Source organism: Mirounga leonina, unplaced genomic scaffold (assembly GCF_011800145.1).
Source record: "Mirounga leonina isolate KUSES-001 unplaced genomic scaffold, KU_Mleo_1.0 Mir_154, whole genome shotgun sequence".
NCBI classification, from domain to species: domain Eukaryota; kingdom Metazoa; phylum Chordata; class Mammalia; order Carnivora; family Phocidae; genus Mirounga; species Mirounga leonina.
Genome location: NW_023270389.1, coordinates 35064442 through 35086054, shown reverse-complemented (window position 1 = coordinate 35086054; position 21613 = coordinate 35064442). Strand labels below are relative to the sequence as shown.

The 21613-nt window shown below is 46.5% G+C and overlaps 1 protein-coding gene across 1 annotated transcript; it reads left to right on the top strand.

Annotated features, from left to right (window-relative positions):
* The first annotated feature begins 270 nt into the window (after positions 1-270).
* Positions 271-19631, top strand: IRF6 (interferon regulatory factor 6). The gene is made up of 9 exons (XM_035010471.1): positions 271-492; positions 4528-4611; positions 5407-5583; positions 9914-10118; positions 11137-11265; positions 13664-13807; positions 15285-15677; positions 16588-16706; positions 17397-19631. The coding sequence occupies exons 3-9, from the start codon at positions 5410-5412 to the stop codon at positions 17619-17621; spliced, it is 1389 nt and encodes a 462-aa protein (XP_034866362.1). The 5' UTR covers positions 271-492; positions 4528-4611; positions 5407-5409; the 3' UTR covers positions 17622-19631.
* Positions 19632-21613: the final 1982 nt, after the last annotated feature.

Below are 21613 nucleotides of genomic sequence, written 5' to 3'. Positions count from 1 at the left end.
CAACTATGGGACAAGAGGAAAGGGGAGGCACCCTCTCCACTTTAGATCTGACTTCCCACTTCCCAAGACCACCAGCCCCGAGGCATAAGGCCCAGACGCGAGTCTGGGAATTGTCTCAGCCGGGGTTAGAAGCAGGAGAGTGAGGTGGCTTGAAGGGGCTGGGCGGCGCTGGGCCGCCCAGGACCACAGAGTCGCCTATTTCTCGCAACCCGCCAATCCTGAACGCGAGAGGGCGTGGCCATACCTGGGAGGCGTGGCCGGACGGCGGAGGGGGCTGCGGCGTCCCAGGGCGAGGCGGTGACGTGAGTTCGGCGCACCTGGGTCGGGCAGGTAAGGGCCGGTGCGGGACGGGGAGCGGAGCTCGAAGACTCTACCTGCGCAAAGCCAAGTGTTGCTTACCCCACCGGTGAAGAAGAGCGGTGGCGACGGGTGATCTTAACTGGGGACGTGGTTCGGAGGGACGTCCGCTTCTGGTCGCCGGATTGAGAAAAGGTGAGGACGCTAACTTTTGAACACTAGCTTTGGAAGGGGGTGGGGTGGGGGGGATCCACCCGCCCCAGCGTTTGTGGGGTTAGGAACCTTGCTTGAGAACATCTGTTTGTTTGGGGAGACCTTCTGGGACTGGGTGCCTGTCGCCCTGCTTTAGGTAGCTTCTGGGCGGTCCTAGCCCAGGAGCACGGGGCCCCTCCCGAGCCCACACTTCTCTCTACTCCCTTTCCCTCCCTGCCCTACCGGAGTGTGCCGCTCTCGGCCCCTACCCACCCACCATAGGCTAGAGCTACGGCGCCTCCGCCCCTCTGGTCTTACCAGTGGGCCCAGTGTCCCAAAGAGGGGATTTCCCAGGCCTGCAGGCCTTTGGTCTTAGTGGGTGTTCGGGGGAAATGGGGATGGGGGGCGGTCAGGAGCTTTAGCCAGTTTGTTTTTTCTCCTTGAATTTGTTTAGCAGTCAGGCCCCTACCTGGGGCCTGGGAGACACCCATGGATTTCCAAGTAGCCAAGCTTGGTGTTGGGGAGGGTGGCGCTGGGTGTGGTTGCTCTGGGGGTGAGGCCCACTTCGCCTGAAGGGGATGGAGGGTGGGTGTGGAAAAATGGGGAGAGTGTCCCAGGCCTGACTGGAAAGGAGACCCGGGGTGCCACCCTTTACAGGGAGCCTGCTTTGTAGAAAAAGGGTCATCTCTGTCCCAACCCTGCTTTCCTAGTGCATGTCAAAAGTGGAATCCAGGGAAGGGATAGAGAGAAGGTGCTTGAGTAGGAGTTGGTGAAAGCTGGTGCTGACCTAGGAGAGTAGTTTAGGGTGTGCATAATGCATGGCAGCAGCACCCAGTACCCTGTAGCTCCCTCTCACCAGCCCCCAACTTCAATCCAGCAGGGAGGAAGGGCATAGGAATTATGGTGAGAGGCATAGAGTTTACCCTTAAGCAGGGCTAAACTAAATGGAGGTAAGATTGGGGAACTTGCAATATGGCCTTCAGTTCGCTCCAGGGGAAGGGAAAAAGCGGGACTACCTGGCAAGTGTGTTTTACTCTGAGCCAAACCATTGGCGGCCCAATCTCGAATCTCAGCTTTGAGGTAGTGGTGCCCCTGGAAACTAGGCTGGGCAGGGGCTGCAGAGGTGGCAGTGGGGGGTGTTTATAGAGGACCTGCTCCCTGGAATGGGTGTGTGAGAGAGGATGGTTAGTGCCTTGGGGAGGTTGAAAGTATCCCGGCTCAATGCCCAGTGTGAGGGGAGTGGGTTAGCATCTTTGTTTTTTGGCTGGGTGAATACCTGTTGGACACACAGGCTTTGAATTTCATTGCGATGGCAGCTAGAGATACCAGGGTTGAGTTCAGCTAGGCTGAGGTTCTGTGGGCATTGAGATTTGAGTGATGTGAGTGTTTTGAAAGAGAACTCTGAGTTAGGTGTGTTTGGGGGTGGGTGTCATCCAGTCTCCTCCTTAACCACTTCCTTGGCCCTTCATGCTGCTGGGATCTTGTCAGTATTTTGGTTTACTCTCTTAGTGTACAAAAGGAGGGACTTGGAAGGCAGGGTATCGTGGCAGGATTCAGTACTATGGCATACTCTGACTCAGGAGTGTTGGGTCCAGGCCCCAGATGAGGCACTTTTCTGTGTCTCAGTTAACCCAGCTATAAAATGGGGATGATAATAGTACTACTTCCAGATCATGAGGATGAAATCAAACACATTAAATAAAAGTACATGTAAAAAACTGTAAAGCCTATGTAGGTATGAAGGATCGTTGGTATCATGGTCTCAGCAGCTGAAGGGCATCATCTTTTATACCTTCCAGTGGCCAAGAAAGGCCTTAGCTTTCTGTGGTTAAAAAAATACTACTTGTTGTTTTTTTTCATTTTTTAAAAAAGATTTATTTATTTATTTATTTGACAGAGAGAGAGAGACAGCACAAGCAGGGGGAGAAGCAGGCAGAGGGAGAGGTAGGCTTCCTGCTGAGCAGGGGGCCCGATTCAGGGCTCCATCCCAGGACCCTGAGATCATGACCTGAGCGAAGGCAGACGCTTAACTGACAGAGCCACCCAGGCGCCCTGGTTTTTTGTGTTGTTTTTTTTTTTTCATTTTATTATAAATTGAAACATGTCATTGTAGGAAAATGTGAATCATATACAAAAGTATATAGACAAGTATAAAATTCACCCATAATCCTATTACCAGGTAACGATTATGGATGTCTTGTTACACTGGTGTATTATTTCCTTTCCTTTTTTTAATTATATGTATGTATGTGCAAGTGCATGTTATGTTACAGGATGGAGATACTACTGTAAGTCAATATTGTATGGTGTATTTTCTCCCTTCATGTTGTAAACATTTCCCCAAATCCAATAAAAATTCTTCAGACACCCCGTTGTTAATGGTTGCTTAATAGTGCAGCCTGTGAATATGTAATTAGCCATTTGCCTCGGTTATTTTGGTTGCTTCCAACTTTTCCCTCTCTGCCGGTTTTTACAGCTCTAGTTACTGGGTGGCAGGTGGGGGGGATGTTGGCTGGCATTCAGAAGGTGGAGGGGGTTAGCGATGCAAGTGAGGCATGAAGGCGGGCGGGGGGAGGTTTGCTCATGTATAGTGCCATCTCGAGAGAATGCTGAGAACCCAGGACTCTAGATCTTAACAATCAATCTCTGAGATTGCTTCTCCTTCCCTATCACTATGTGCAGTTCTCTGTGTTGACTTGGTTGCTTTAATTTTTTCTTGATGAGCTGTCGATCAACTAGGATAAGCCCTTTTCTTCAAGGTCTGTGGTCCATCAAGAACTGGATTTCACATGTCTGACAAGCGTAGACACAGGACTTATGGGTACTGCAATAGAAATTCTCAAAAGTCCCTCACGAGGTTGACCAATGTGCTGCCCATTTCCCTATTGTCCTTCCCGTCATCCCCTTTCCAGTAGGCTGGGACTGAGGAGGAGAAGGTAGAACTTTAGAATATGCATTCTCTCCTCCTTAAAAGGTAAATGTCCTCCCCCCACCCCCCATCCCCGTTTGATGGCTTGACTTGCTGCCCTACAAAACAACCTAAACAAGGCCAAGAACATGGGGGTGGGGTGGGGTGGGGGTACAGTTGAATATTGCATGCCACCCTCACCTGCCCACTGTGAGCTGTGCTCCCAGGGGGAAGGTTTCAGTTGCAGGACTTGTTAATTGGGTCAGAAGGCTCAGGTAAGAGCAGGTCCTGCCTTGCTCTTAAAGTGCCAGAAGCTTAGTGGGGTTTGGGTTTTCCCTGTTTGTTGGGAGTCTGGCTGGGGAAGGAAGTGGTGTTAGGGGCCGCCCCCTCAACTAAGCTCCTGTGAGTGGGAGCCTTCAGCTGACTCAACTGGTTTGGTTTCTGAACTATGATCCAGGTGGGGACCTTCCTGGGTATGAAGGTGACTTATTTATCTTCCTTTCCTCAGGCCATTGTGGGGCTTGAGCAGTTCCAGTGGGGATTTCTTCAGGGAGGCTGATGAAAACGATGCCCTTTCTCACCCACATAGTGCTGGACTCACAGTAGCCAATGAACACATATTTGTTGAGTGAATGCGATTTTACAGGCCTCACCTTAAGTAAAAACAAAGTAAAAGGAGAACACTAAAAAAAAAATATCTAAACACAACATCCCAGGCAAACAATTCTCTAGTAGCCAGTTTTTCCTAAAGGCACCCAGTCTGGGCAGGCCTTTGTTTCCTGCTCTGAGTGCTGGCTGTTGCTGAATGTTATCTGCTCTGCCCGTGTATTTTTATGAGAATCAATTGCAGACTTTACCCAGGCCAGTTCCTGCAACTAATGAGTTCACTTTAGCCTCTGTGGGGAGATAAACAGACCCAGGTGGAGGAGGCCATCTGAGCAGAGCAGAGCTTGTCTTATGATTGTTTTTAGCAGTCTAGGGTGAGGAGCCGTAGCATTTGATTATTCTTGGGTTCCTGGACTTTGCAAGAAGGGTCCTCAGAGCCTCTGTCTCCCATGTTCCCAAGTCTTCTCCCAGCCACTGGATTGTCTTGTGGATAACCAACTCAAGACCCCTTTTTCTTGGTACAGAGTCTTTGGCTGGCCCAGAGCAAGGAGAGCTGACTTGAGGCCCAGCTCTTGGGATCCCCGTGGATACGCTGCCTGCTCATCTCTGTAAGTGTGGACTTGGGAACCAGGACCCACCCTTGCCGCCTTCTCTCTCACCACAATGATGCCATTTCTTTTTTTTTTTTTTTTAAGATTTTATTTATTTATTCATGAGAGACAGAGAGAATGAGAGAGAGAGAGCACATGAGAGGGGGGAGGGTCAGAGGCAGAAGCAGGCTCTCCGCCGAGCAGGGAGCCCGATGCGGGACTCGATCCCGGGACTCCAGGATCATGACCTGAGCCGAAGGCAGTCGCTTAACCAACTGAGCCACCCAGGCGCCCCGATGGTGCCATTTCTTAACTAAAATATTCCCAATCACCTTTAGTTGTCTTGTCTAAAAAGAAAGTGTGCTTCACATTCTTGCCCCTGTCTTTGCTCTTTCCATACCTTTTTTTCCTCCTGTCTCCTGAGATGAGATTGAAAAGAGCAATTTCACTTCTTTTTCAAAGCCCTTGATTCTTCAGGAAGGACTGTGTTCCAGCAGGGATGATGTCATCTTTTTTTTTATTTTTCTGCTTCAGGATTTAAATAGAAGAAATGTGATCTACTTACATGATAAGTCTGATTTGGCTAGAACATGAAGTATAAATGGCTTTGGAATAAGAATCAAAAGAACCTTTTAACCTCTTTTCTTTTCTTCCCCACCTGGCACAGTTTATTCCCATATTTAGTTTCTTTGCTGTAATCTAATGAAACTGTAGCTCTATCATACGGGAACAGTGGCTGGGAAAAGTTCCCAGAGGCTGGCCTAATTCTCCTGCTCTCCCTACTCTTTACCCTCCCCCCGCAACCCCTTACAGATCATGGCCCTCCACCCCCGCAGAGTTCGGCTGAAGCCCTGGCTGGTGGCCCAGGTGGATAGTGGCCTGTACCCCGGGCTCATCTGGCTACACAGGGACTCCAAACGCTTCCAGATTCCCTGGAAACATGCTACCCGGCATAGCCCCCAACAAGAGGAGGAAAATACCATTTTCAAGGTAAAGAAAGGACTTCTTGCACCATCTGACTTAAAATGTTTTCCAGTTCTGTCAGAGCTTTCTGAGTTTTTTGGTTGTTGTTGTTTTGTTCTGTTTTCTCTTTTGGCGTGAGGAATACAGTAGATCCAAAATGCTGATGCATCAGAGAGAATGTTTATGAAGGGGGTGCCCAAACTTAGGCATAGTAATTTCTCTTGCTGGGGCACATCTATAATGTTTGAGTCTGTTTATTCTTTCCCATTGGTTGAAGGTACTCAATTCACATCCCAAAAGTCCCAGGTGCAGTTGGCTAAACTGCAAGTGATCGTATTGGTGTGTTTGTTCCAAAAGCTCCCGAGGGTCAGCAAATGACTCTTCCTCTTCATTCACTCAGGGCTCTTGCTATGAAGAGAGGTGCTTGGGCCTGGGGAATGACTCTTCAGACCAGGACAGAACTACTGAGTGTTAGCAGGCTCCTAACATAGCCTGTAGGATGGGCGTAGAGGGCCCTCTGCAAGGTGTTCTTTTGATATTAAAATACCAATACCTCTTAAAGCTTGGCTTTAAGACAGAAGTACGTGGGAAGCTGGTCATGGGGAGGGGTGTTATGTGGTTTATAACTCTGGACCCTGTGCCTCTGCTTCAGACCAACTTCTCTATGCTGGTCAGCCTTCCATCTCATGAGTTGCTTTAGTTCCTGCATCCCCAAGACACGGAGAAGTGAGTTTAGCCTTTTCTTCCCTCTATAAGCTGGAAGTCAGAAGTGAAATCCAGTCCCTACTCTGGGCCTCTCAAGATTGATGGCCCCAGGTTCTTGCTGAGATTGGATCAGAAGAAGTGGGCTCACCCCTTGAAGAGAGCCATCCTAGAGATGTTTCCCACCCAACTCAGTTATATCAGGTATAAGATACAAGAGGTAGAGGGAAAATTGGCCTGAGAGCACTTAGAAAGAAAGTAAATGAGCGCTTTTACTTTAAAAAATAATGATATGGAAATGATAGGAAAAACATCTGTAAACCAGCCCCAATTACTGAAGTTGGCATCCAGAGGGGGATGGGCCTGCCCTGGCCCAGCTGGCCTCTGGTTGTGGCCTTGGTTTGAAACTGGATTTGCTGTTGGTGGCTGGGGGTGGCTGGCCATGGCGGAAGAGGCTGGTTCCTGAAAGCCCAACACAGGAGAGTGATCTATGTGTTCAGGGCTTGAGAAAAAGGTGGCTGCAGAAAGCTTGTCTTATTTATATCTGTATCTCTGTTTGCAGAATGCTAAGGGAGGGCCTTGGAAGTCAGGAGAAGAGTGAGGGTACTTTCACAGATCCCAAGCTCTGACAGGCCTTGGGTAGGATATGTGGGGGCGGGAAGGGGGCAGGGGGGGCACTAGCATTAAATGGGTGCCCGCTCTGTATCCCCTGTCCATTATCTCATTTAATTCTCAGCAACTCTGTAAGGGAGGTATTACTCTCATGCTGTAGATGCAGAGGCCGAGTCTCCGAGGAGCTAAACAACTTGCCCAAATCAGGCAGCCAATAAGGGGTGTGGCCAGAATTTGAATCCAAGCCTATCTGCTCCCCCATTACCATATACCCCATTCTGACCAGGAATTGGAAGACCTGGGTCAAATCCTACTGCTATCAATGGCGTGTATGGTCTTGAGCAAGTCACATAATCTCTTTGGGCTTTAGCTTCCCCTTCAGTAAAATGGGGATGAAACCAGTCTTGCCTGCCTCACAGGATTGTTGTGAGAATTGAATGAAATAACGTGTGGGGAGGGACTAGTGAATTACCATTAAAATACAGAAGTTACTTCCATTTCTGGAGGAGGAGTAGGGACCTGCACAGTGACCTGAGTGTCAGAAGCAAGGCTCAGAATGGGTCTGAGTAAGTCACATTTATAAATCACAGTGATTGCCATGTGGTGGTTTCTACCCTCTGCTGCATCAGCCTTGGGCCCTCTGCACCATCTGAGTGGGCCCTGAGGAGCAACGGCTCTGTTGTGAGCAGGAAGGCTGGGGCTGTGGTTTTGGCTTAGTCTGCCTGCTCTCCATGGAGGGGCAGGGATTTAGGGAGCCAAGGAACTCTGTAGGCCTGTGCCAAAGTGAGCACAGCCCAAGCCAGCTGGGTGGGGCTAGAGTGGGAGTGGGCACAGGGAATCAGATAAACGGAGGGGAGAATGTGGTGAGGTAGCAGTCAGGTACCACCAGGCACAACTGGAGATGTGCTTCTCAGATACTGTGGACCAGTGACGTCGGAATCCCCTGGAGGGACCCAGTGAACTGTATTTTTTCAAGCACAGCCATCTCGGGCAGCACCCCTCTATCAGACCTCTGCATCCTGTACTGCAAAACAAATGCAGGTGCCCCCAAGTCTGAGGAGGTGGTAAGAAGTGAGCCTGAATTAGAAGAGAAGGATTTAAATTTGTACCGGAAGAAACTTCCTCGTGATCCGTGATCATCAGGCTCTGACGGGGGAGTGACTGAGGGAGATCAGAGATGTCAAAGGATGGGGCGGAAAATTTCCATTTCAGCTTGAGGTCAGAAGCAGAGGCAGGGAGTTGGTATTGGACACGGGCCCTGTCCGTGTGAACAAGCTGGGGTGTGCTTCCTGGTCTTGAGGACTCTGCTAATGACATCCCCCTTTTCTGCATCAGAACATAACATCCTGAAGAAAGCATAGAGATCTGAGAATATGTTAGCAGTGGGGGAGAGTGGATATCCCGTGAGCAGAAACATACATGCTTTGGGACCCAGAAACTGAAAACCAGCAAGGAGGAGCCAAAGTGGTTTTAGCTCATGCCACCAGACCCTGGTGTTTGCAGCAAAGTATTTCCGAGTGAAGTGGGACTTTGAGGAACTAGGGAAGGGCAGGGGGTGTGGGTTTCCTCGGACATGGGGCCACCTGAATGAGGCCCTCCGCCTCCAGCTGAACTCCCAGAGTATGCTACCTTGCCCCCCTACAGGCTGTTACTCCTAGGGGCACTTGTTTTCTACAATTATTTATGCATCAGATTGAAGAATGTATGGGGAGGGAACAGCAAGGCCAAATTCTTCATATCACATGCCAGCTCCCTTTGTCTTATTACCTAAGTAATTAATGTCAAAAACAAATAAGCCAAAATAAAAAATTTACCTGAAATCCTGCTATCCGAAGTTACCATTAGCATTGTGGTGTATACGGTGGATGCTTGAACAACATGAGTTGGAACTGCACGGGTTCACTTCTTTCTTTATTTTTTTAAAGCTTATTTATTTAAGGAATCTCTACACCCAACGTGGGGCCCAAACTCACGACCTGGAGATCAAGAGCCACATGCTTTTCGGACCGAGCCAGCCAGGCACCCCTGCACCAGTCCACTTATGTGCAGATTTTTTTTTTCCCCAATAAATACTGTACTACAAATTATATTTTCTCTTCCTTCTGATTTTCTTTTTTTTTTTTTTTTTAAAGATTTTATTTATTTATTTGACAGAGAGAGACACAGCGAGAGAGGGAACACAAGCAGGGGAGGTGGGGGAGGGAGAAGCAGGCTTCCCGCCGAGCAGGGAGCCCGATGCGGGACTCGATCCCAGGACCCTGGGATCATGACCTGAGCCGAAGGCAGACGTTTAACGACTGAGCCACCTAGACGCCCTCCTTCTGATTTTCTTTTTTCTTTTTCTTTTTTTTTTTTAATTTTTTTTTTTTTTTTTTGCAAGAGAGAATGAGAGAGAGCACGAGAGGGAGGAGGGTCAGAGGGAGAAGCAGACTCCCTGCTGAGCAAGGAGCCTGATGCGGGACTCGATCCCGGGACTCCAGGATCATGACCTGAGCCGAAGGCAGTCGCTTAACCAACTGAGCCACCCAGGCACCCCTCCTTCTGATTTTCTTAATAGCATTTTCTTTAGCTTGCTTTATTGTAAGAATATAGTCTATAATACAAAATACGTGTTAATCAACTGTTACCAGTAAGATAGGTAAGTTTGGGGGAGTCAAAAATTAAATATGTGGATGTTTGATGGTACAGGGGATCGGTATTCCTGACCCCTGTATTGTTCAAGGGTGAACTGTATTTTTTCCAGACTTTTCTTTATTTCCAACCCTTATTATAGCCACTCTTGACAGGTGGTGCTGGCACCAACAGTTGAGATAAGGCTCCTCCTTTCAAAAGATTGCGTTTGCATATGGCTTAATTTCCCTCAGGCCCTGCCTGGCCTGGTCCCCGAGGGTGGTGCTGCTTGCTGCAGGCTCTGTAAGTGGGGATCCGGATGGCAGGGCAGTCAGGCAGGGGTGTACGTGCATGTGTGTATGAGAGAGGGTGAGCACATTTGGCAGTGTTTCTGGGCAACGGCAGGCATTCACTGCGGTTTCCTGTTCCTCAGGCCTGGGCTGTGGAGACAGGGAAGTACCAGGAAGGGGTGGATGACCCTGACCCAGCTAAATGGAAGGCCCAGCTCCGTTGTGCTCTCAACAAGAGCAGGGAATTCAACCTGATGTACGATGGCACCAAGGAAGTACCCATGAACCCGGTGAAGATATATCAAGTGTGTGACATCCCGCAGCCTCAGGGATCAATCATTAACCCAGGTGAGGCCCCAGCTGCTGGCGGGACAGGTGGACAGTAAGCCAGGTTCTGGGCTGGACTTTTAAAGAGATAGCTGACTTGAATATTGCTTACAAAGTTTAGTTACGAAGCAAGAAAGCCTTTCCCTAGGAAGGACCCAGAGAACAGAAGATCTAAAGGCAGCAAAATCTTCTTGTTCATTTAGGGGAATAGTTACTGGCGTGACTGCTTGAAGCATGAGAAAGCACAGGGAGTATAGACTCCTACTGTAGGAAGAGCTTCCCTTGAGACTCAACGCTGAGAGGAGAGGTCAGGTGGTTTTGAAGATGGAGGGATTAAAACTTAGGAGGTTTGAGTTCTGAACCTGGCTCTTATCACTTTGCTCCTTGTGGGACATGGAATCAAGTCATTTGACCTTTGAGCCTCAGTTTCTTCAGTGGTAAAATCTGGGCTCTCATCTTTCCTGCCTACTTTAAAGACTATTTTAAGACTCAATTGACATGACATTTAAAAGCTATTAAGTTCCCTTTGTAAATGTTGGATGAGTGATTATTTAATTTGTAGGATACTTTTCCTAAAAGAATACCACCCGATCCTCCTATTTCCCCAATGCTCAGCAAGTACCAAGAACCGGAAAATTTAGACTTGTCCTCCAATGGACCTAGTGAGGCCCAGAGAGAAGGGTCCGTCCTCACATTAAGCTTACAAAGGGGAAAAGTTGGTGTCCTTGAGTCCTTAAAAGGGATGCTGAGGTGTGGCAAGAGGTTTAAAGTGGGAATTAAGAGATTTCTAGGAAAGGGGGTAGGGTCTGCAGCTCCTGGGTAGGGGAGGGGAAGAGAGTTTACATTAGAGCTCAGTAGGAGGAGTTAGAGCCAGAGGTTCATATACCTTTGGTTCTCAGTCTTTTTGGCTAGGGCATTAGGGGTGCACACTGAACCCCGGGAGCTGGCAGTACCTAGCATGTACAGTGGATCAGCTGCAAAGATGACAGTGCAACCCCAGTGACTCACTCGAGGGCTTACGTGTCTGTTTCTCGGTTAGGATCCACTGGATCTGCTCCTTGGGATGAGAAGGATAATGATGTAGATGAAGAAGATGAGGAAGATGAGCTTGATCAGTCACAGCACCATGTTCCCATCCAGGACACCTTCCCCTTCCTGAACATCAATGGTGAGTGGGGGTGGTAGGGGGTACAGAAGAATGAAGAGGATGGAACGGGCTTTGAATAACAGCTACTGGCCCCCCTCAGCCCCCGCTGTACTGGGAGCAGTGACAAGGCCCTGTGGCCAAGCTGCTGGTCTATTAGCAAGTAGGGGTCACAGACAGGGGAACTCTGCTGGCCCAGTTATCCCAGTGGGCGGCTTCCAGGCATAGAGAACATCTTCTGAATCTTACAGATAATTCTGAGAAATTAAACAAATTCATTCTCAATCCCACATACAAAGTATCATTGTTACAAATTTCACTGATTTCCTTGAGGCCAAGTGTAGATATCATTTTGACGAATTATAGGCAAACTCTTCCACTATTTCCCTTGGTATAAATTTTTTGTCACTTTCTTAGCAGGATCTACTCTGCTAAGGCTAGGTCATGGGAAGCTGGTGGTTTCTACAGCTCTTAATACTAGGCTTTGATAGAAGTTATCTGCAAGAGACTTTTTGCTTCTTTTATGGACTTTTTGAATTCAGCTTCCTAGGAAAAATGAGTTGAGAGGTTGGAAGATCACTGTGACAGAGCAGGTACTGACTCTTCCAGCGCACATTTGGAGGATGCTCAAACACAAGGTGAAGTGCTCTTCGGCATCTTCACTTGAACTGTCCACTGAAATGCTCCTAGTCTAATGCCATGCATTTAGTTGAGAAGCTCCTCACTGTGTTTTCTAGTTCCATCACACTGCTATGGGTCAAATGAGGTCCTCGTGCCACTTAGAAAATTTATCAAGGGCGCTCAGATGGTTAAGTGTCTGCCTTCGGCTCAGGTCATGATCCCAGGGTCCTGGGATCGAGTCCCGCATCGGGCTCTCTGCTCCTTGGGAGCCTGCTTCTCCCTCTGCCTCTCTCTCTCTGTCTCTCATGAATAAATAAATAAAATCTTAAAAAAAAAAATTTATCAAGATGATTCCTTTGGGATTTTGGAATCCCCTACTTTAGGTGATTCCCTTACCTTTGAGAATCAGGAAACGACTCTTATTATCTGTCCACTTCCCTCCTTCACTTAACCTACCATTTATATCTTTACAACCAAGTGATGAGTAAAGAAAAATAACATTGAGCTCTTTCAGGTCAATATTGCCACATGTTACATTCTCACTTAGTGATTTGAGTTGGATATCTGGAAATATGAAATCCTTTCCCAAATCCTTGGCTGGCTCATTCTGTTGTTTTCACCCCTTAAAAGGATGCAACCTATTTCCAGGATCCTGATTTCCTATTTCTGTTCATATTTTACCAAAGCAAATATTGTGTGGCCTTATGTTAGGGGTTGCTTTGGATTCTTTTGGGGAAGATGTGGGACATCTATTTAAAAAGTAGGGGCACCTGGGTGGCTTAGTTGGTTGGATGTCTGACTGTTGATTTCCACTCAGGTCATGATCTCAGGGTCCTGGGATTGAGCCCCAAGTTGGGCTCTCTGCTCAGTGGGGAGTCTATTTGAGGATCCACTCTCTCTCTCTCCCTTTGCCCTTCCCCCATTTGTGCACTTGCTCTTTCTCAAATAAATAAATCTTTAAAAATAAAAAAAAAAAGTAAAATGGGTACATAGGTTTAACCAGACTTTTGCACAAAGGGTCAAAGAAACATTAACTTCTATGATTTCAGAGCTGTTGGGGCAGAGGAAGAAGAATTGTTGAAGAATAGATGCCTAAGAGGTGAGGCTAGGAGGAGAAATCTGTAGACTTTGGAGTGAACCAACTTTGAGAATAGCAAGAAAATAGGATGGGTATTTCATTTTCTTTCTTAAAAGCTTTAATTGTATTCTTTTGAATAAATACTGGTCTTCCATGGTTTAAAATTCATAATGGTACAAAAAGATAATCAATTGAAAGTTTTTCCTTCCTTCCTGTCTCTGAGCCCCCTGTTCGGTTTCCCTGGAAGAAACTGATCCTTTCAGATTTTTGGGTATCCTTCCAGATGTTTCCTGCATGTGAAAGTATGTTTTTAATGGAATTTGTAAACACTCAAAGCTAATCAGCTAACTCAATTGAGTTCATTTTATAGAAGACAATCAACTCCTATGTAATTGCTGGGGTGAAAATCTGCAACAGGGAACCTTTCATCCATGCTCATTCTAATTTAACCCCAGAGAAAACTCACATGTCTGGTAATCTTCAGCAAACGCATGTCTTCAGAACTATGAGTTTATGGGAGAACTAATATGATTAGGAAGTAGAAGTAGGGGAACTGTGTTTCTTATTGTGTTAATTGTGGGAATCATTGAAGGGCTGCCGCACTGAGTCATAGTCCAGTGTTTGACTCTTGTCTGTTGACCTTGTTAGGTTTTAGAGCCCCAAGCCAGGTGATGTACATATATGGTGCCCCCATGCCTGCTCACCCACATCTTTCTGTTCTAGGTTCTCCCATGGCACCAGCCAGTGTGGGCAACTGCAGCCCCGAAGCAGTGTGGCCCAAAACTGAACCTCTGGAAATAGATGTACCCCAGGCACCCATACAGCCCTTCTATAGCTCTCCAGAGCTGTGGATCAGCTCTCTCCCAAGTAAGTGAGACTTGATCTTTCTAGCTGGGTCTTCAGCTCCTATTATAGTCCCTTCCCCACCCTACCTTCTGCCTCCATTTCTTTGCCATGTAGGCAGCCTCTATGTCTGGTTCCTGGCTGGCTAATGAGTCATCAGGGAAGAAGTAAAGAAACATTAGTTCATATTTATCTGCCCATGGGGATGCTCTGATCGGTTGCAGCTCGAGGTTACACACCTCTTAGGTGGGTGGAAAGCCTGGGTTAATCAGTTTGGCTAGGGGATCTGGGCATAAGGCCAGTTGAGGGATAGGAAGATTAATGGCCATGGATTTGATCAAGAAGGTTCTTGGATTTTGAGGGGCTTTTGGAAGGGAGAAAATCTTTCTGAATTGAACACAAATTGATCTCAATGAAGAATCAATGTCACCGCCCCATCTCCCTTTCACACTACACATGATGGTAGTGGGGATGGGGTGGGGGGTGGGGATGTGAGGGCTAGTATTTTGTCCAAGAGGCTAATAGCTTTTTTTTTTTTTTAAAGATTTTATTTATTTGAGACAGAGAGAATGAGAGACAGAGAGCATGAGAGGGAGGAGGGTCAGAGGGAGAAGGAGACTCCCTGCCGAGCAGGGAGCCCCATGCGGGACTCGATCCCGGGACTCCAGGATCATGACCTGAGCCGAAGGCAGTGGCTCAACCAACTGAGCCACCCAGGCGCCCGAGGCTAATAGCTTTGATAAGACCTATAGGGTTTAGTTGAGGTTTGATGAGTGAAAATTTACTCTGCCATGAACTGTGTCCTTTTATGGTAAATTATTAGAACAGATCCACAGAGTGTGCTCGTGTGTATCATTTTTCAGAAAGACAAGCTTGGTATTTTTTTCTTATTCTTCTGGTTTCTTTAAAAATGAGCCAAAAATGAGACACAAACCAGGTACCTTAGTCTTTAGCTCCTTCCAATGCCTACTAATGTGAAGACTCAGTCAGTATATCTTTATTTTTTTTTTAATGATTTTATTTATTTATTCGACAGAGACAGAGATAGCGAGAGCAGGAACACAAGCAGTGGGAGTGGGAGAGGGAGAGCAGGCTTCCTGCCGAGGAGGGAGCCCAATGTGGGGCTCAATCCCAGGACCCTGGGACCATGACCTGAGCCGAAGGCAGACGCTTAACGACTGAGCCACCTAGGCAACCAGAAGACTCAATATAAATGAGGAGACTGGACCCAGAAGTTTGCTTGGAGAAATTCTAGCCCTTAGGGTGTAATGATTAAACAGATAGTATACATGGACCTTGAACTGTCTGCTTTTAAGGCAGCCTTTTGAGTGAATATTCCAGGGATAGGATGATGTCTTCCTTTGTTGCAGGAAGGATAACTGTGGTAGTGACCTTCCTGAATGCTGGTTGAAAGGTGGCTTCATCTCGATGGACTTGCATGAGTCTCAGAGATAGGCAGAGCATTAGAGCAGGACTCTCACTGTCCTCTCTCACCTTGCAGTGACTGACCTGGACATCAAGTTTCAGTACCGTGGGAAGGAATATGGGCAGACCATGACCGTGAGCAACCCCCAGGGCTGCCGGCTCTTCTATGGGGACCTGGGTCCCATGCCTGACCAAGAGGAGCTCTTTGGTCCTGTCAGCCTGGAACAGGTCAAGTTCCCAGGTCCAGAGCATATCACCAATGAGAAGCAGAAGCTGTTCACCAGTAAGCTGCTAGACGTCATGGACAGAGGACTGATCCTGGAGGTCAGCGGTCATGCCATTTATGCCATCAGGCTGTGCCAATGCAAGGTGTACTGGTCTGGGCCATGTGCCCCATCACTTGTTGCCCCCAACCTGATTGAGAGACAAAAGAAGGTCAAACTGTTTTGCCTGGAAACGTTCCTTAGTGGTAAGTCTTTTTTCAGAAGGTTGGTGGTTGGGAACTTCTTCCTAGAAGTAGGTTTACCACCTTCCCTACCCCCTCTCCTGGCTCTGCAAAGATCTTAACAAAAAACTCCTGGAGGAAGTGAAGGTAGAAGAGAACCTTAGTTCTTTTTTTTTTTTTTTTTTTTTAAGATTTTATTTATTTATTTGACGGAAAGACAGTGAGAGAGGGAACACAAACAGGAGGAGTGGGAGAGGGAGAAGCGGGCTTCCCGCCGAGCAGGGAGCCCAATGTGGGGCTTGATCCCAGGACTCTGGGATCATGACCTGAGCCGAAGGCAGACGCTTAACCGACTAAGCCACTCAGGCGCCCCGAGAACCTTAATTCTGAGAAATGAAAGTGGCCTGGGCAACAAAGAAGGGCATTCCACTCCAAAGCTATGTACTTGGAAGCTATTTTTAGGTTGGCTGTGGCTCCTTTAGTGGCAGAAGAGGGAGACAGTCTTGTCATTACGGCCAAATGCCACCAATGCCACCTTAACGTTGGAAGTTGACTTTATCATAATTAGCAAAACATATTCTTCTCATTCGGGAAATATCTGAATGGCAAATTCAAGCAGACACATTTAGGGAGAACACTGAGATGTGGATTTTACAGTATAATTTGAACCCCAGGTCCAGTTTAGTGATGTCCAATAAAACCCCCTGAAATGGTAAAAGTGTTCTATATTTGTGTTGTCCAAAGTAGCCCACATGGGACAGTTGAGCACATAAATGTGACTCATATGACTAAGGAACTAATTAATTTTAATTAATTTAAATGTAATAGCCACATGTGGCTAGTGACCACCATATTGGACAGCATAGAAGATGGTATTTACTGAGTGGATGTGGAATGGCCCAGTACACCAAACTTGCTCTTCCACCTTCTACAGATCTCATTGCCCACCAGAAAGGACAGATAGAGAAGCAGCCACCATTTGAGATCTACTTATGCTTTGGGGAAGAATGGCCAGATGGGAAACCCCTGGAAAGAAAACTCATCTTGGTTCAGGTGAGGATATAAGGACGTGTCAACAACTCTTTGCCTTTTCACCAGTGCTTTAGCCCTTAGGAGTAGGGTTATGCTGAGCAAAAGGTCCATCAGCCTATGTGCACTTTATTCCCATCAGATAGAATAGCAGACTCAAGCTTTGTTTATTGTAAGAACCAAGTAGGTCCTATCAAAATAGGACCAAGCTGGAGCACACAGGGTCCACAAAGTGGATGACTGGTTTAGTGAAGACCTTACCTTGCATTCTCTTGCTGACTAATATTAGAGTCTTGCTGAAACCTAACAGTATATGGTCCTTTCCAGCTCTTTAAGAAAAACCTTTTGAGTTACTTTTAAGAATGTAACCTTATTCTAGTAAGTGGCAGCAAGACCACTTGGGTTTGGTCCCTGGATTTGTAAAAAAGATAGTCAACAGATGAAATGTGGGTAAAAGTCTTACTAAAGAAGCAGCTGTTTATTTAGACATGTGATGTGATGAGACATATAGGTTCTTCACCTTCATTTGAACCAAGTTCTAGAGTGAACCTTAGCAGGATGGTCCAGAGAGAAGAAGGCATACCCTGTATCTAGACATAAGGGTTGGGGGCTTCCCCAGGGCCCCACTGGTCCCTTCTATCATCTTGAGTCCCTCCTGCTATTTAAAAATACCTTCTCTTCAGTGGATACCTGTGTGCTCTGTGTCCTGAACAGGTCATTCCAGTGGTAGCTCGGATGATCTACGAGATGTTTTCTGGTGATTTTACACGGTCCTTTGACAGTGGCAGTGTCCGCCTGCAGATATCAACTCCAGACATCAAAGATAACATCGTTGCTCAACTGAAGCAGCTGTACCGCATCCTCCAAACCCAGGAAAGCTGGCAGCCCATGCAGCCCACCCCCAGCATGCAACTACCCCCTGCCCTGCCAGCCCAGTAATCATGAATGCCATCTTTTTTACAATATTGTACATATCGGTATTTTTTATTACTCGGATTTAACCAGCTTTTAAACTTCTTCTTTCTAACAATGTTAGTGGCCTCCAATTCTCCACATATGCCTGGCTTTTAAAGTTGATTTAATTTATGGAAAAATCACCCTTCTTATTCCCCCTTTCTTTTTTAAACCTCGCAATGTTAGTGTAATGTAGTAGAGGGAGATTTGGCCTGGGACTTTGGACAGCAGCGTTCTAGCTGCAGCTTTGCTTCAGTGGTGTGACCTTGAACCACCAAGTCATTTAACCTCTAGGCTTCAGATTCATTACTGTAAAACGAAGGGGTTGGAATAATGCCTGAAATAATGCCAGTTAAAACTCTGACCTGATGACTTCATTCTACTTGTACAAGGCAGAACTGCCTGGAACAGAACCCTTCTGCATTGTTCTTGCACCACATTTTTTTCTTGCTTTCATTAAAGTTCCCTCAAGCACTGATTTGTCCAAGATTGATCTCCGTTTGACCTGTTCTGCTAGTATAGTAAGCTGGCTCCCTGACGGGGTAAGTGAGAGGGAGGGGAGCTGGCTGGTTGCTTAGGAACCAAGCTTGATATCTAAATAGAAATAGGTGCCAAAGTCTGAAAGTCACCTGGTCTGTGGAGTAAAAGCTCATAAACTGAGCTCCTCAAGGGAATCTGTCAACAGAAGGCGTAGGGATTCTGCACAGTTGGTTGTCAGGTATTTACCTTGCCACCACTCAAAATAACACTGTATGTGTGGTAGATGAGAGTATGACTCAGTGGTACCTTTCAGAGAGGATAGAGCTCTTTTTCTTTTTAATTCTTTGAGGAAGAGCTGGGAGTGAGCTGGGCATCTAGGACAAACTCCTTACTAAAAAAGCAACAGTTCCTTCTTGTTTGGAAACTTTTACAGTCTTACTATCATTTGGATTTTTTGCATTTGAAAAAATGGGGTGTTCAGGGTGAAGGAGGATGGGGCAGTGCTCTTCTGTAAAAGGCTCATCTGGTCCAAACGTGCTTGTCTCCCTTCTTGCGGAGGGAGCTGGGTGTGGACTACTCGGGGAAGAGTGGTGTAGAACATTGTAGCTATGGCTTCCACAAACTGGTCTTATCTATTAACTTTTGCTCCGTCTCTGATCTTTTTGCCCTACCCCAACCTTAAAAAACAAAAAAAAAAGTACAATTTAAACTCCAAGACCTAAATGGAAAGCAAGATGTTAATCTCTGATTGCAGGCCCCTAATGCTCTTGAATACTGATGCCTCTCTGTGCCAGGCTGTTATAAGAAAATCCATGTCTAGTGTGCTACCCTTAAACTAGGCCATCCCCTACTTGCTACTGAAGTTGAGCTAGCCAAAAAGTCAGGTAGCTTCGAAAGCCCTAAGCTCAGTTCAGTTACGGGTGGCAGTGGGACTTATTTAGAATGCTGAAACTGTGGTTTTAGGGTTTCTAAGGGACGTAATGGGATCTGCTGTTACTAAAGTATGACCAAGAGAAATCTGAGTAAATGTCAGGTGTAGTTGTGAGCAGAAGTTGGGCTTCTAGAGACCAGGAAACATACAAGGTATAAAAACTATATTTTTTGGTCATTTTGTTGAGTGGGTAATGTGAAGGATTTGGTTTTGGTGTCTGGCTAACTCTGTAACTGCACAGCTCAAAGTTAAGAAGAACCCACTGTAGGTAAATTGGGAGGACAACTGCTAGATCTGGGTAGTCCTTTTCCCTTATGCTGTGAGAGGCTAATAGCCAGGCTGTCCATTTGGACGGGGACCGAGATAATATGAGCTGGCAAAAGGTGATGAAGATTGTTCTGAAGGGCCAAGAAGGATCAAACTTGTTGTTTGTGACTGTAATGAAAAGATTACAAAGATGCCAGAGGAGTGGATGAGTGGTTTTATGTAGTCTTAACCAGAGAGCCCAGTTTCTTCCACATTTTTTTATTGTTTTCAGAATCCTGGGAGAGGAGTGCCTGGGTGGTTCAGTTGGTTAAGTGTTGGACTCTTGATTTCAGCTCAGGTCATGACCTCAGGGTCATGACATTGAGCCCCACATTGGGCTCCATGCTCAGTGCGGAGTCTGCTTGAGATTCTCTTTTTCCTTCTTCATCTGCCCACTCCCTACCCCAACTCCCCCACTCACCCGCTCTCTCTTTCAAATAATAAATTCATCTTAAGAAAAAAAAAAGAGGGGCGCCTGGGTGGCTCAGTTGTTAAGCGTCTGCCTTCGGCTCAGGTCATGATCCCAGGGTGCTGGGATCGAGCCCCGCATCGGGCTCCCTGCTCTATTGGAAGCCTGCTTCTCCCTCTCCCACTCCCCCTGCTTTGTTCCCTCTCTCGCTGTGTCTCTCTCTGTGAAATAAATAAATAAAATCTTTAAAAAAAAAAAAAAAGAATGCTGGGTGAATGCATGCAGGGCTGTTCACTGATCTCCCTCAGTGCTCCTTCTCTGGTCCTGATGGACAGATAGATACCAGGTGCCCTTTCTTTCTTGGAGACTGTTACTTCCTTTGGTGGCTACACCACACACTCTCTTGGTGTGGTCTACTTTCTTGCCTCCACCTTGTTTAAGAGAGGAAGGGGAATTAGATGGTGTCGCTAGCTCTTCTTTTTGTTCTCTGTCCACCCCGCCAAACTGGATTAGCTCAAAGTTAAACAAAACAAAACACTATAGGTAAATTGGGAGGGCAAGTGTTGGATCTGGGCTTATTCCTTCCCCATATAATTAGGTCTCTGGTTACATGTATATGTTCCCCTATCATCCGATACTTCTTTTTTCAAAATAATCAATTCCCTTGTAATTGCTCAGCATCTGTGTCCTATGTGACTACAAACTTGCTGAAGGTAGGGACTGTTTGTCTTGGACTCTGTTGCCAGTGTCTGGTACATACTATGTTCTCAAATAGAACTGATCCTTGAACAACACAGGTTTGAACTGCACAGGCCCACTTGTACTCAGATTGTTTTTTGATTAGTACAGTATGATAAATGTATTTTCTTATGATTTTTTTTTTAGCATTTTTTCCTCTAGATTACTTTATTGTAAGAATACAGTATATAATGTTGCTGTAAACATATGTGTTGACTGTTTATATTATTGGAAAGGCTTCTGGCCAATAGAAGGCTATTGGTAAAGTTTTGGGGGAGTTAAAAGTTATATTCAGAGTTTCTACTGTGTGGGTCACCTCCTACCACCTGCGTTGTTCAAGGGTCAACTGTATTTGTTGTTAGAATAAATGAATGAACTAAATAAGTCTTTCATTTTACAGATTTATTGCTAACGACCATGGGAAAATAAATACGGGGAAGGAAAAAATCCTAAAATTAGTTTCTCGTCTCTGCTTCTGACTCCCTCTGAGCTAAGAGCCAATGTTAGCCTGGGAGCTTCCACACACTGATCCTCCTTCCAGGCTGGCCCCGTCTTTACTCCATACTTGTCTATTTTCACCTTCTGAAGATACCACCAAGGTAGAGCCAGGAGTGAAACCTCCAGTATAGGAGCCCACAGTTCCCTTTGCCTCTGTCCTGCCCGCGTAGCAATCAATACATTTGGGCCACTTCCTCAGACGAGCTTTCTCAAAAAATTCCTACCCTATAGCTGGCGGTTTAGAGGTGTTAACCCTTCAGTGAAATAACACTTCCTTCTTACTGGCCTGATTGAAAAGCTTCTGCCTCTCTGCTCATTTCTCACGTGAAGTCAGAAAACTGAATTCCTCGAACCTGAGCACGACGAGGGTGGGGTTTTTGTCTATTTTGTACGTTGTAATACCGCCGGCGCCTAGAACCATGCCTGGCACACATTTATTCCGAGTGAATAATGCTCATGCCCTTCACACCCTACTTAGAGATGACAAATCTTGGACTGGAAAGCATTTGTGCACCCACCTCTAGGAATTGAGCCTCTCAAACTTAGGATTTAGGCAGGTGAAAGTAAATAGACAACTAACTTTGTAAGGCCACTCACAGGTGAGGACACTGCAAA